Here is a 14,342-nt window from a genome sequence, read left to right on the forward strand (position 1 = left end):
TATTTAATCTATGCTATTTATTGGAGTAAGAAATGAGAAAACTCATGTGGAGTATGGATTTTAAATCATAAAAGCATTCATCAGAGCAAATAGCATAATGTTAATTAAAAGGCGCTTTGAAATATTACAAGATCAGTTGATACCTCTTATGTCAGCCCTTCTCAAAAATATTGTGGCACTGGTACTCTGGTGAGGTTAAATATGAATTTTCATTATAAGGCTTTCTTATTAGTATTAAATAACTTGCCCTTTTCAAATGGTGACACTTTGAAAGTTCAAGAAGGACTTATATTTTGCAGGATAGGGTATTTTAAACCCACTGAATTGTTTTTGCAGTGGATTTCTATGTAACTTCTTTTTGACTAGACTTCAGAATTGCATATTTTTTCCAATCAAAGTATTCATTACTCAGAAAAAAAGATAGAAGACTATTAATAATGAGCATGTCCTTGTATATACAAGTATTATATTAATTTATAGAAATATGTATCATTGTATATTAATATGATTGTTGTGTATATAACTAATATAATTATATATGCTACTTTAAAATATATGTACTATATTCTATATATTTGGTGCACTTTATTGTAAGGATTATATATTAGTAACTTTATAATGAGAATGCTTTGCAAGCAATAGTATTTAAGACCATGTGAAAATACAGAAATTCAGTTAAATGTAATCTTGTCTCTGTAGTTATACAATGAAAAAGAAAATGTTTAAAACTTTGAGATGGAGCTTCTGTGTTGACCACTGTAGTCTATTGCAAAAAATACAAAAAGTCAGGCTCTCTGCCTTCTTACTTCCCTTCTCTTGCTCATTTCCTTGCAAGGACACCAGTGGGTTAAATTCTGTTCTTCCATTTTTTGTCTCTTACGAGAGATTTAATACCTATTGGTTTGGGATACCATGCAACTAATAAAGATCCATGGGAAAATTTGCTCAAAACCCACACTTGACACTCCCAGCTGCTCAGGATGAATAATGAATGGCAGGACATGACCACAGATGTTTGTTTCAGGAGGGAAGCAGTGGTTCTGCAGAGCAAGTTTTTTTCCAAAGGAACGTACTCTAGACTGTGAAAGTACCACACTTCTTAGTCGTCCATATTATTTAAATTTTGGTAAGAGTTTAGTAGCTAATGAGCAGGCATTGATTTTTATGTCATTTTTAGATCACTGCAAGGATAATTAAAAGTATAAATAACTTAGCCTCCCGGTACATTAAGTATATAGACACATCATCAACCATAATTAAGAATTGTTTTTAGATTAAATTATTTTTACAAATAGTTATTTAATTTAGCAGCTTTGTCCTTTGGTTCAGTAAAGTCATCTGTCTTTTCTCTCAGAGCTGTACTTGTGGAAAGGGCAGCTTTAACAACATTCAGTGAACTCTGAGATTCAGGCCTGAGCTTCTGTCAGCTTTTATATTGGATTCTTCGGCACAGGCTTGCTTCATCAAAGCACTGAAGCTGCAGTTAACATCTCCTTCAAGAGTTTCACAGCATTTGGAGCCCTAAATGCAGAGTGCATTTACCTAGATCGTAACTAATAAAATCTAGTGGCACAGTTTGAGACAAATTCAGAGGAACGTCAGAAATGAACGTCCTCTGATAGAAGACGGGTTACAGCCACCCCTTCCCCACCAGGTTTGGAAAGAATTTTCCTCAGAGGAAAGTGAAAAGTTAAAAAATAGTTATTTATTTAACAAGCAGAGTGCATGCAGGCGTGGGGGAAAGAAAAAAAAAAAAAAAGAGAATAATGCTAAATAATAAAACCTCTCACTGTGGAGAGAAGCTGGCAAAATTCAAAGGCCTTGTGGGCGTGGCTCTCTCCAGAGCTGGAGTTCGGTGTGGGCCCCCTCTGGGCGAATGGTGTAAGGCCTCCCAGTGATGTTCTGGTGTTGCTGAACAGTCCAGAAGAGAAGAAAAAGAAGAAGCCAAAGTGCCGAGGGAAAAAAAACTTTCTTGCCTCAGCTCACAGACTAGCTGAAAAACAAAGTTTAACTCTCCATCTCTCTCCTGAGAAAGGAGCTGAGAGCTGGGAAAAGCAGGAAGGTGCTTTCCTCTGCTCTGTAGCAGCCAGGAATGCAGGGGAGTGTGTATCTGTGTCCTTAAACACAAAACCGCTTGGGGGCTTTTTTTCTCCTTTTCTCTCGGACCCAGTTTAAAAACACAGAAAGGCACAGGATTCATGTCTGGCATAGGGCAGACGATAGGGAACACAGTATCATACAGTCACCCCAAGACATCTAGTTAATACATTGCCTCAGCAACACTGAGCAGAGAGCACTGAGTAAGAGCTTTTTAATTTTCCAGTTTTGACCTGTGTAGACTACCCTTGGTTAATGTATTTGTAGAAGTAGCCTGCTAAATTAGAGGTGATGATGGGGATGTGCTGGAAAGGAAAAAAGGGCTTATCTGTTCCTCTTCAAATGCAGACTTACTTTGTCTGTTGCTGAGACAGCTCAGTTGCATTTAAAAGTGAATCTCATGCATGATGAAGGGTGATTACTGATAAATTCTTTAGCACTGATGGAAGAGGCTATTTTTGAAATAAATGCAATCTAGTCAGAAGTCTGGTCCAGTTTTTCAAAATCTTGTGAGAATCTTTCTCAGTTTCTCTCGGGTTTGAAATACAAAGTTTTCTTTTGCTTCACTGATATGCCATATGTATTGTGTTTTTCCATGAAGACTTAGGGTGTTGTGAGTGGGTTTCATGACCTGATGGATGATTGTGTTAGTTTACTAGTTCGTATATCAAGAAATTATGAAATAAATGTATTTCATTATTTTGGTGTTTTAAACCTTGCTTTTAAGGACACAGTTTTGAAATGTTACTCTAACTTATACAGACAATTCATTGTGATCAATGCCATAGTAAACAGTGGAGAAATACCATTCTCTGATCCATGGTGATTCAAATGTAAAACATTATCTAAAAACATTGTGATCAGTTATTTCTGCTAGAGAAGTAACTGTCTTATCTATAATCTTAGCTGAGTAGTTGTTTTCAAGTTTTGCTCCTCTCTGCTTTCAGAATGAATTGGTTGAATTTCATAGAGCATTTGGTGATTTCTTTTTATTTTTTAAAGAAATCAAAATTTCCCCAGCTTTCCCATTATCATTAACTAAACAGCTTTGAAAATACCACTTCATTTTTAAAAACATTTTATACATATGACTATGGGAACTTTACTTTCCTAGCTGTATTTCTTTTACTAGTTATGGGAATGTGACAATCATATCATGTTCTAAATTTCTCCTTCAAATGACCAGTTCCTTAGGGAAAGCATTGAAAAGGACAAGGGGAAGATAATCTCAGCTTGTCATCTTTATTTCTTACTTGTTTTGAATGCTCTGTGCTGACAGTTTAGCTCATAGCACATGGTTGTTCCGCATCAGCATCTAGCACAGTAGCCAAGTATCACCCCCTTGAGTTTTACTTCTTCACTCTCTGTACTACTTCAGTTCAGTTCTGAAATGTGTTCCAGAAATATATTAGAGTTTTATTAGCATTCACCATATGTGGTTCTGTCCCTCTCAAAATGAAAGTTCTTTGAAGGTTCTAATTGTATCTTTTAATCTTACGTCTGTTCATTGTGTTTTCATGGGTGAGACTAATAGATACCTCTTAGATTGAAGGAGTTCTGAGTTTGAGGTTTCACTTTCATCTGCAGAGGCTGCATCTGAAGTTTGATTAACAGCAGGGAAACCTCTGACTTGTTCTTACTAGGGATCAATTCCATTATCACCAATCCTTCTTCCTGCCTCAAAATTTAAGAATATTTTTTTTTCCAGTTGTCCTGAACCCACAACATAGAGTGGACTTGTGTAAAAGCACCAAGTCTCTCAGTTTGTCTCACTCATAAGGGACTATTGTGGGCTCTAACATGTTTACTTTGCTTATAGTAGTTGTTTTTGCTAGATAGAAATGTCACATGATGGAGTTTATGCTCATGTTCTCCCAGGTAAACACCACTTGATTAGCTGGTATATATGTTGCTGTGTTCCATCAGCAGCTTTTCCCTGTGGAGTTACTAATGTGCATTTTTTCTCTGTACTCAGACAGTGATTTTCAGGAAAACATAAAACTTGCCCAAACCTAATTTATTTGAGATCTTGCTTAAGAAAATTTGGTTGAAATAAGCTAAGAGGATTAATACAAGTTCTGGGAAAGAGTGGGATGAATAAAAGAGAGAGAAAATGGAAAGAATGGAGTGACAGACAAAATGCTTAGAATTATTTGTGTTTTCCTGTTGGTGAGATCACTGACAGACAAAAGTGGATGATGATGGTGATTCACAGAGGTGGATTTAACATCCTGTGAAAAAAATCACTCTGGCATGTCCTTTTCTTGACTCAGAGCATGCTCTGAGTTTGGATCATTTTCCTGAGTATTTTACTACCTTTCACTCTTTTAAAGCCTGGTTTCTAAAACTGACTCACATCTCCTTCAAACGCTGGCAAGGTCAATAGGTAGTGGTGAGATTTTACGTGTCACAAAATTGGTCCAAAGTAGATGCAGTCTTGCCCCCCACAATGAGTTAGAGAACCTATGCAGAATTTATGAATTTTGTTTGATACTGAGGGTCATTTTTTTTTATGTCAGACTGTGAAGTCCAGAATCTTAAGGCTTCTTTGCGGTGTAGAAAAGTTGAATATTTGCTGAAAGAAGAACAGCATTTTTGCTCTTGTTAATCTCATTTTCCTCAAGCTAATGTCTTATCTTCCCCTTATTCCTTTCAGCCAGCATACCAAGCTGTGCTGTGATCTCTGGAAGTTGTGCTGGGAACTGGTGGGCTGACTTGTCCTCTGTGGATGGTCACTCTCCTGAGGAACATTATCAGCCAATCTACCTCTTCCAGTAAACAGAAAGCAGTCTCCTCTCCTGTACTGGAAGTGAGACAACTCCCCTTATACAGAAAGACTGCGAAACTAAGGTGAAAAGCAGTGGATTCTTTGTGGTTTGTTTTGCTTTTGTTTTAAGCATAGATGCTTTTCTCTTTCCTCTACAATAAAGATTATGGAAAAATGTTTCTAAAAGCAATAGGGATAAAGAAGAACAAAGAGAAATGATCTAATAAAGCAGTGACTTCCCACAACCATTTGTGTTAAATGCTGTGAAAGGGCAAGTCACAAAAACGAATTCCTAGCATGTGTTCCTGGAGCAGTAAGTGCTAGGATACACAGGTTTTGTTTGTAATAAGGGAATACACTGGAATAATTTCAGGAAATACTAATAACTGAGCAATTAGTAAACAAGATTTGCAATATGATTAGGCTAAATGTCTTTATGGAAGCATTCTTTCCCTCAAATAAACCAACAGGAAAAGGAAATAACCAACACAAAACCAACACAAAAGGAAAATCCCTAGTTCAGTGCCAGGGCTGTACTAGGGCTTTAAAATGAGGAGGCATCTCCAAAAAAAACTTATATCAAAACACAATAATAGAATCAGGGTAATGATGTAAGTTGTGATGTTTTGAATATTGCTTGGGGTTCTGAAAAGATTTTCTGCAGAGAGGGTGTTGACCTGTGGAAACACCTTCCCAGGATCCAGAACCTTAGCATAACACCTCCAGTCTCCAAACTCTCTAGCTGTGTTTGAAGGTGCCTGCACAGTGCTTTGTTTAGACTTGCTGAGACTCTCTGAAAAAGAGAGCCCCTGTTTTCCTAGCTTCACCTACATTTGTCTGCATCACCAGCTTGCAGAAAATGTAGAAAAAAGAATGAGTAGGGAGCATATTAAGGTAAGTTTCTAATTGTGTGGGGAAATGAAGTTATCAAGTCATAAGGAAATGTAAAACTCCATTCTGGATTACAGTTAACAAGACTCTTTGGTTACTGGTTACTTAGTGCTCATCATGTGGCTTTAAGTGTTCCTCCTGGAACATTTATAGAATCATAGACTCATACAGTGGTTTGGGTTGGAAGGGACCTTGAGGATCATCTAGTTCCAACCCTGCTGTGGGGAGGTATACCTTCCACTAGACCAGGCTGCTCAGAGCCCCATCCAACCTGGAACTCTGAACCAGTCAGGACTGCCTTTTCTGGGCTTGGCCACTTAGTCTTATGAAAGAATTTTGTTTCCATTCAATGTAGACATAGTATTTGTGACTTAACTGGAGGCTTGTACCTTCCAGTAATGAAAATACTTCACAGTCTCTTCTAAACATCTCACCTTCCTGTTCTAGTGGTCAGTGGGGGTTTTTGTAATAGATTTAACAGCTTTTCCAGATCCATGTGGCACATTATAAGTGTCCAATGAGATACTACATATTATAAAGGCAGTTAATGTGTGGGAGGTTTTGTCCTCTGCCCTTTGGTATAGTCTCAGACATGTTGGAAATCTTCAGTGATGCACTGCCATTAGAAGAGCCAGAGGGTGCCTTTCTTTATCATGTAAAGCTTCCTTTGTCAAGATGACTCACTCTGGTGAGGTCTGAGAAAAGACATGGTGTATTTGGTAATCTAGATGTGATATGATTGTCTTTTAATGTGGGGAAAAAGAAAAGAATGAGAGAAAACGCTCTTTTTTTTTAGGGAGATGAAAGCCCCTCTGACGTTCTGTGCATTATAGATCTTGCTTCTATGTATCAAAGCAGAGTTGGATTCTTATATACCCATAGATAAATTAGGAAGGAGGAAAAATGTAAATATTAGGAAAGACAAAAGCAAAGAGTTGAAATTCAAGTGCCCAATTTCAGACAAATGGAGGTAAGAAGATGAAAGTACACCCACTCTTTGAAGAAAGATGTGTAAATTATGCTGAGACATCTTCTAGAAGAACTAAGAAGGTGCTATGTACAAAAAGTATATATGCAAGCCTATGTGTAAGAAGCAAGACATTACAGACAATAATTTGGTTTGGGAGACCTGAAAGAATGAGAACTGTTCAGGGTGACACAGATATTGTGAAGAGAGTATTTGCTCAGTTTTCACCATGCTGGATTCTGGGGTCATGACTCCTCTCCCAAGTGTTTAAAAAAATGTAGCTGTTTCTAGAAAGTATCTTAAAATAAGCAGGGGTTCAGTCAGAAGAGCTGGAGGAATTCAAAAGTGAAAGCTGATGCTAAGATTGTTTATTGAAATTTTGAAGTCTTGGACAGAGAAGGGTAGCAAGCAATGTCTTCCAAAGTGATGCACTCAGGTCTGCTGAGAATAATTGGCATTCATCTTACCCAGGGGTATCTGGTACTACCTACCCAGACAAAGTTATTAAAGTAGCTGGATCACTGATCAGTCTGTCAGTTTGTACATTATGGAAGAAATAAGCCTGAACTATAGGAAGCAGAATGATCTCGTGTTTTGAGTAAATCTTGTTGAAATAATCTTGTTCTTCAGCATGTGATAGTGGGAACAGTTTATAGGAATATGCTTCTGAAATGTTGTTCTTATGAGTAACTCTAGAACTCTTAACTGTTTTAATACATCTAAAGAAAAAAGCTGTATAAAATGAACTGGGATTGAGTTTTGCTTGGTACAGACTGTTAGTAAGTTCCCAGTGAGCATCATGAACATCAGTTTTGAAAATCATGCCTGACCTCCTGTCTTTTCAGAATTGAATGGAATCTTTCTTTCTAGAAACAAAATAAAAAGTGGAGGCATTATGTTCTGCATAGAATACTCTGTGTGTAAAGTCATTATATAATGGGAAATTAGCAGTGACAGATGAAATTTTGTTCAGAAGTAATGAAACTTTGAATTAGAAACATGAGTGATTTTTTCTAAAATATGCTAACTTTTCCTTTCACATTATGTATCTTTTTGAAAGATATTGGTGGTATGGTTAAGGCACTTTATCTAAATATGCTGTGTTTTTGTGGTAAAAGGCACTGATCTGGGACTTTTACAGGGAAAGCATGAAGGGAATTTTTTATCACAGTGATATGACACATTTTAATACTTAATTGAAGCTTACGGTTTGGATATATTTTAAGAAAATGAAAAAGATCCTTTTTTTTTTTAACTCTATAGCCTTGCTGATGCATGGGAAAATGATATGGGAGTTCATCCTTTAAAGTTTCCATCAGAAACATGTTTGGAATTACTGCTGATACTGGGTTTGAGTACTGCATCTCTGCCACCTTCACTTCGCTGCATGAACTCTTTTCAGGTAAGGAACAGCTTCTGTTTCAGTATAAAGGTGTTACTTTTGGAAAAAGAGAGGTCCCTGGGGCCCATAAACCCTTTCAGAGGGTTTGTCTTCTGGAGTTGCATGACTCTCCATTGTATTGAAATGTAGACCAAGGTGGAAAACGCCACTGTATTTTTAAACAGTTCATTACTGTTTAAAGTGATGAAATTTAAAGAAATTTCATCAAACTTAGGCTGGGTAGCTAGAATCATTAATAAAAAATCTTGTGGGTATAAAAAAAAAAAAAAAGAAAAAGCCTCATCAAAACAATAAAGATTTCCAGTGGGGAAAACATTCTTCTGTGTAATACTTGGGGATCAGCAATCATAGAAATTTTCCAAAGAAAACATTGTTGCAGGCATGTTAAACTGCGATTTGTATTTCTTTTGTAATGTGTCTGGAGAGTATGATTTTTACAAATGCAATAGAGACAACTGAATTCATGATGATATGACATAGCTACTCAGCCTTTTTATGAAGTTTCTGTCTTCCCCTGTAGTTACATAGTCTATCAGCTGTGTATTGATGCAAATCTAAAGTAACCAGCTGTTGAGCAGGAAGTGGACTGAATCTGTGTTTGTTCTGGCAGCTATAAAAGAATCATCATCTTAGTGGGAATGAGTGTCCGTAACAGTTTCTAACATGAAATCAGGTAGCTTCTATTTGTCCTTATTTCCTGTTTGTAGTGAAGGCACATCTAATTAGTGTTCCTGAGTTATGTTTACTGAAAAATAATCTTTTTGTACATTTCTGGAGCCAAAAACCCGTGGTTGTAACACAAAATCAAGTAATTGATTTTAGTTGAGTTATACTGATGTACAAATGCTGAAAACTCCTCTAGATGTTAGGAAATAGGTATGTACAAGCACTGTGTAGTCTTATAAAAGAAGCATTGTTGACTCGCTTTTCATTTTATGTGCTTGGAAACAGAGAATCTGTATATGGTGATCACCTGGGTACAGCAGCAGCCACTGATCAGTTCAATATGTTATTTTAATACCCAAGGTCAGAATTGTTACTGGGTTGTACATTCAGAGGCCATAAAATTGAAAAATCTCTTGGATGCCAACAGATTGCAACAATTAAACAAATCTCAAGGACTGGCCAGCACTAGTTATCCATGCAGTTGAATAGTCCATGTTTCCCATTAAGAAGTGAACATTTTGGTTGTCTCATCCAAGACAATTTATTCTTTGTCCATTACATTACCAGTAATCTGTGGTATAGTCTTCTCTGCTTTACCCACAACAGGTTAAATAGGAGTCTCTTCCTCTTTGCCGAGGCTGTACGTCCTGTATTGTTCCTGTGCATACTCAATCCCACATTGTGTATTCGGGGTTCCCTTTGATTTGTGTATGGGTAGAGGTAGGAAGTGACAGATGTCTGTCAGCTGGTGTTTTTACCTTGGAGTACACGAAACATCAGACTTCTTTTTTTCCTTGTCAGATTCTGCACGATTGTACTCGATTGTGCCTGGGTAATTTTAGCTCTGTAAAGAAACCATTGCCCTACAGGCACATGGTGCAGGTCCTGGAAGCATAGGGCTATACCAGCTGTGGGGTGGGAAGTCCCCATGCGTCCCCTTGAGACCCTCTGACCATGGCCTTTCAACCCCAGATTTCTGTGGAACAGGTGAAAGCAAACAGTACTTTGCAAAGCTCATTTACTGGACACTGGCCTGCACAGATCGGGGTTTGCCTGCCTGTGTGCCAGGGTTGGTGATGTGACAATGTCCTGTCTTTCATAGCAATGCACTCTGCAGTTTTTGAAAAGCCCAGGTTCAGAAACCTGCTCTGCTAAGATAATGTTCTATTTTGCCAAGTGAGAGGAAAGGAAAATGGCTTTTTTGATAAAATTCTGTGACTTCAACTCTCGCTCTCCTTGGCAGACAGTCAATATCACCAAGTGTTTGTCCTAGAGGGCAAACACTGTCCAGTAAAATATTGTTTTATTTATTTTTATCCTTATAAACCTTGTTTGGATTTCAGTTAGTGAGTCCATGAAGCAGAAACAAAATTTGCCCAAGCTTTTCACCGATGCTTTATAATGGTCTGCCAGGCTTAAAATTTTTTTTATCTGGCTTGCTTCTTCATGTTCAGCAATACTAGAATTATAGATCTTAGTTTTTCTGTATTTTTCTTGGAAAAAGTTGGCAAGATCTGAAGAGAACTTGAATAGCGATAATAAATTGTGCTGTTGCCTGAGCATAAAATCACGCTGCATCCAAAATAGTGAAGATTGTGAGCCAAAAAGGGAATAATAAAAGGGCACTAATTGAAAACTGGTATTTCACATATCTTAATGGAGTAATGGCAAAATGACAAAACTAGTTATGCTTTATTTTGTGGTAGACCTTAATCTGGCAGTTGTCTGGTAAAATTTAAAACATTTTAATTCTGTATTACAATTAAACTTGCATTTGAACTGAAAATAATTGCAGAATTCCCTGTTATCTACATAGTGGAACAGTGGCAGTCTTGTTCAACAGGGGCCAGGCTCTTGCAACTGAATGCTAGAGGAATTAGAAGGAAAAAATGACCCCAGAAATTGCCAGAGTTTTCTCCTTTCATATATATGTGTTTCCACTGTTGGACACCTGGTGAGGAGCTAAATGGACCACTGCTTTCTACTGCTTTTCTTTATGTTTTCATACAGTATTTAGAAATGTATCTAACAGCAGCTCTAATGATCTAAAAGTCACAGTTTAACTCCTGATACCCTGTCAGGATGGCTTTTAAAAATCCAGTTGTTTTTAATTAGGTAACCAAAAAGATGTCACCAACACCCGTGTTTTTTGAGAATGTATTTACCCTCTCTCCCAATTATATTACAGTACTGCAGTATTGACAAGCCAAAATTTTAGTTGGTATGCATCTGCACTGGATGATGCTTAGGCTGTAAAAGGCACACAAAGGAAATCTGCTTAGTTGCTAATAATCTGTAATAAACTCTGTTCTGCCTTGTGCTCTAGAAGTACTCTCTGGGACTAGCTTAGCAGACTCTGTATCAGTGCTGAGAAATAAATTACATTTTATTTTCCATTGGTGTGCTACTGCTTAGTAACATAATATTTGAAATCACTTTCAATTCTGTTTTGACCCTTTAAAGATCTTTCAGTGTGATTTATGTTGCTAGAGGAGCCTGGAAGAAAAGAGCAGCAGCAGACTGTGCTACATAGCTCTCTGCTGAGTTTAAGGTGCTCACTAAAGCCAGCTTATAAGTTTCCCAGGCTGTTGATCCTAGGTACTAGGTTGTCTTTGGGTCATCTCTCATTTTACCTGTACAATTGCAGTAACAATTTTTTGGTGGACTACAGAGAGTTAAATCTTAGCAAGCTCGAGCCTCTAAACTCTGAAGGACCAAAGTGGATAGACTGTTTCTTGCTGGTTGATGCCAGCTCCTGGCTTTACTGGAGAACATGGTTTTTCAGCCCTGACTTGCATCTTCCCAGGCTTGTAATCCCTCACCCATACTAAGGATGTCTCAGATCAAGGTAATAGGATTGACTGAGACACTTGATACTTACCCTGGAGCAGTGAGAAAAGCAGTAGGAAGGGGGAGAGGAGTTTGCTACTAGAAAAGATTAATTTTTTAGTTTGCTTTTGCTCTGAGCATTGTTTTGCCACTTTCTCTTCAGCTCCATTACACTGCACGGAAAGCTGTGTTACCTTATTACACACTCAATCTACGTGGCTGTCCACCCACCTGAGCTGTCAGCCCTTTGCTTTAAGAATGGTTGGGCTTTACTTTGTGTATTATTCTTAATACTTGCAAACACTTGTAGCTAGCACCCACTTGAGTTACCATGTACTTTATCACAGAACTGCTCAGCTGCTACTTCTCAGCACAGTCTAGGAGAACGTGTTGGTATTTCAGAGCCTACGGCAGAAGACAGTTAACACAGGGAGATGCTTTAAAGTGACAAGCAATCTCTGCTGTGTTTTTCTAACCTTATCTCGTCTTTCTCTGAATTCAAGCACAGTGAACAGAAAACGTCCTGGATATTGAATTCTTATGATGATATATGGGGCTGTTGGGCACATTTTCTCTCACTGATGTTTTTGTGGGAAACCAGGCATTTTACTTCCCCTATCAAGGCACTATTCATAAGGCCATAGAGTGTAAACAAGAGTTTTCAGTATTTAAACAGATCATGGTTTTATTTTTACTTTTACAGTTGCATGAAATTGAAGGAAGATTGTGATTAAGAACTGCTGAGCTGTTTCAAAATTTTGTTTCAAATAGCTCTTGATAGTTTTTGGAGCTGCACCCAGTGCCCCTGGTAGCTTTGGTTAAGTGAAGTGAAGCCACTATTTAAGAAAAAAAACAAAAAAATGTTCATTCTACCATTGCAGTAAGAATCCCTAGTGGTGTCTCTGAAGGAAAAACTCATTTGCAGTTATTTTGCTTTCAAAAAAGGAGGAAAACCCAAGGTTTCTTATAGAGCAGCCTGTCAAGTTCTCTGTCATTTAGTCTCTTAATACAGCACAGGAAACTTTTTAAAGGCAACATATTTAGAAATAGGAGTTGCTCAGAAAATAAGAATGAATAAATACAATATTCATTATAGTTTAGTGGCTCTAGTATATGAATATCAAAAGTGTCACGGAAAACAAAATATAAAATTACTGCTTTCTCTCAGGTCCATGCATTGTCAAAACTAAAGTGTTCCTTGATATTTGGTGGTTTTTAATATTGATACTTTTATTTTTATGTGTCTCTATATATATGAAAAGCAGTTTCAGAATCATTTATTGCAAGAAGTTAGCTGAAGATAGCAGATGCACCTGTGTCTTCTGACAATCCTTTTTGAAGCAGACATCTGAGTGAAATTAAGAAAAGTTTGTTCAGCTTGGTTTTTCCATTTGTTCTGGGCATTTGGAGCTAGAGAAGATGCACATATTCTTTTATGCTGGATTCCAGTCCTTTGGAGCACTGTCAAACAGCAGCAAAGACAGGACAAAGGTACAAGAAAAGAAAATATAAAGAGTGAAGGAATGGCTTTCAAAATATTGTGTCTTTTATTAAACTATCCCAGAAAGGAAAATTAAGTAAGTGAATTTATGCAGTAAAATGGCTTATTATCCTTTTAAACATTTTTTAAAATCACAGGCTATTATTTGCCTAGTGAGGATCTCCCACAAAATGAATTATAGGTCTGAATATGTATATTCTGCAGTATTTCACAAAGGATGAGTTCCTAGATACTGTATGAATTTTAAAAAAATATTTCTCTCAAGCTTGCGACTGCTCTGAAACTTCTGCATTAACATTGACAGTATTATGAAGCAACCACTGCAAATACATTGCAATCTCTGTTTAAATACAGTCATTTTTGCTTTCCTTAGCTGACCGGTTCTACATAATGTGTACTACAGTGAGCAAAACCTGAGTAGTTAGTGCCAGCCTATTTTGGCTGCTCTGATTTTACCCAAAATAAAGATGTTTTGATCTTTGCAGGTTAGTATGAAAGTTCCTGCTATGTGCTTTTTGTAGTTTTGACTAACTCAGATAGGATGCCAGGATGACACAGAATGGATTTCTTTTCCGTTTTATTTGTGATCATTATGTGTAAGTTTTTAAGTTTAATTTCAAACAACTTGTTTTAAATAGGAAAGAAGTACCCAAACAGAAAGCAGATGTAGTTTTCTAAAATATGCATACAAATATTTAATTGGCTTTTAAATAAAAGAACTTATAGTGTATATATTTGGGGTTTTTTTTATGTTTGTCTGCATTTAATAAGAGCCATAACAAATCTACTGAAACACTGCAGAATAATTAGGAAAAAATTATAAAATTATACTTAATATATGCTGCCAAGAGCAAATGATATTAAGAGAGTTAGTGTTTCAACGACAAATCTGAATACTTTGTTGCAGAATTAGAGAGATTTCTATGTTCAATTAAGAAATTATTACTTTGTCTGCTGCTTAATTGTTCCATATTAAGTTGATTTATATTATGTCACTCAGGTTATCTTACTTGGTGTTCACTGTAAGCTATCTTTTAAAAGTATCTCTGGAGTGTTCAGGTATATGCCTTGGACACTGAGACTATCCATTTCTTTTGGTGTTAACTTTTAGGGCCTCAATCTCAGAGGGAACAATTTTTTAATTGAACTAAAATTAGTATTTTTAAGTCCTTGTTGAACCTGTACCAAAAATGTTTCCTACTGATTCTGCATAAACTTTTTT

General features: G+C 36.9%; 1 protein-coding gene across 5 annotated transcripts in view; it reads left to right on the top strand.

Annotated features, from left to right (window-relative positions):
- UBE3D (ubiquitin protein ligase E3D) overlaps positions 1–14,342 on the top strand; it is a 97,014-nt gene that overhangs the window by 40,102 nt on the left and 42,570 nt on the right. For all 5 annotated transcript variants that reach the window (XR_011149986.1, XM_069011257.1, XM_069011254.1 and 2 more), the window contains exon 9: positions 7,986–8,124. Coding sequence is in view for 4 of the 5 variants with exons in the window: in XM_069011257.1 (XP_068867358.1) it covers positions 7,986–8,124 (139 nt within the window). In the remaining variant the exon portion in view is untranslated. The remainder of the gene's footprint in view (positions 1–7,985; positions 8,125–14,342) is intronic.

Source organism: Aphelocoma coerulescens, chromosome 3, assembly GCF_041296385.1.
Source record: "Aphelocoma coerulescens isolate FSJ_1873_10779 chromosome 3, UR_Acoe_1.0, whole genome shotgun sequence".
In the NCBI taxonomy this organism is placed as follows: Eukaryota; Metazoa; Chordata; class Aves; order Passeriformes; family Corvidae; genus Aphelocoma; species Aphelocoma coerulescens.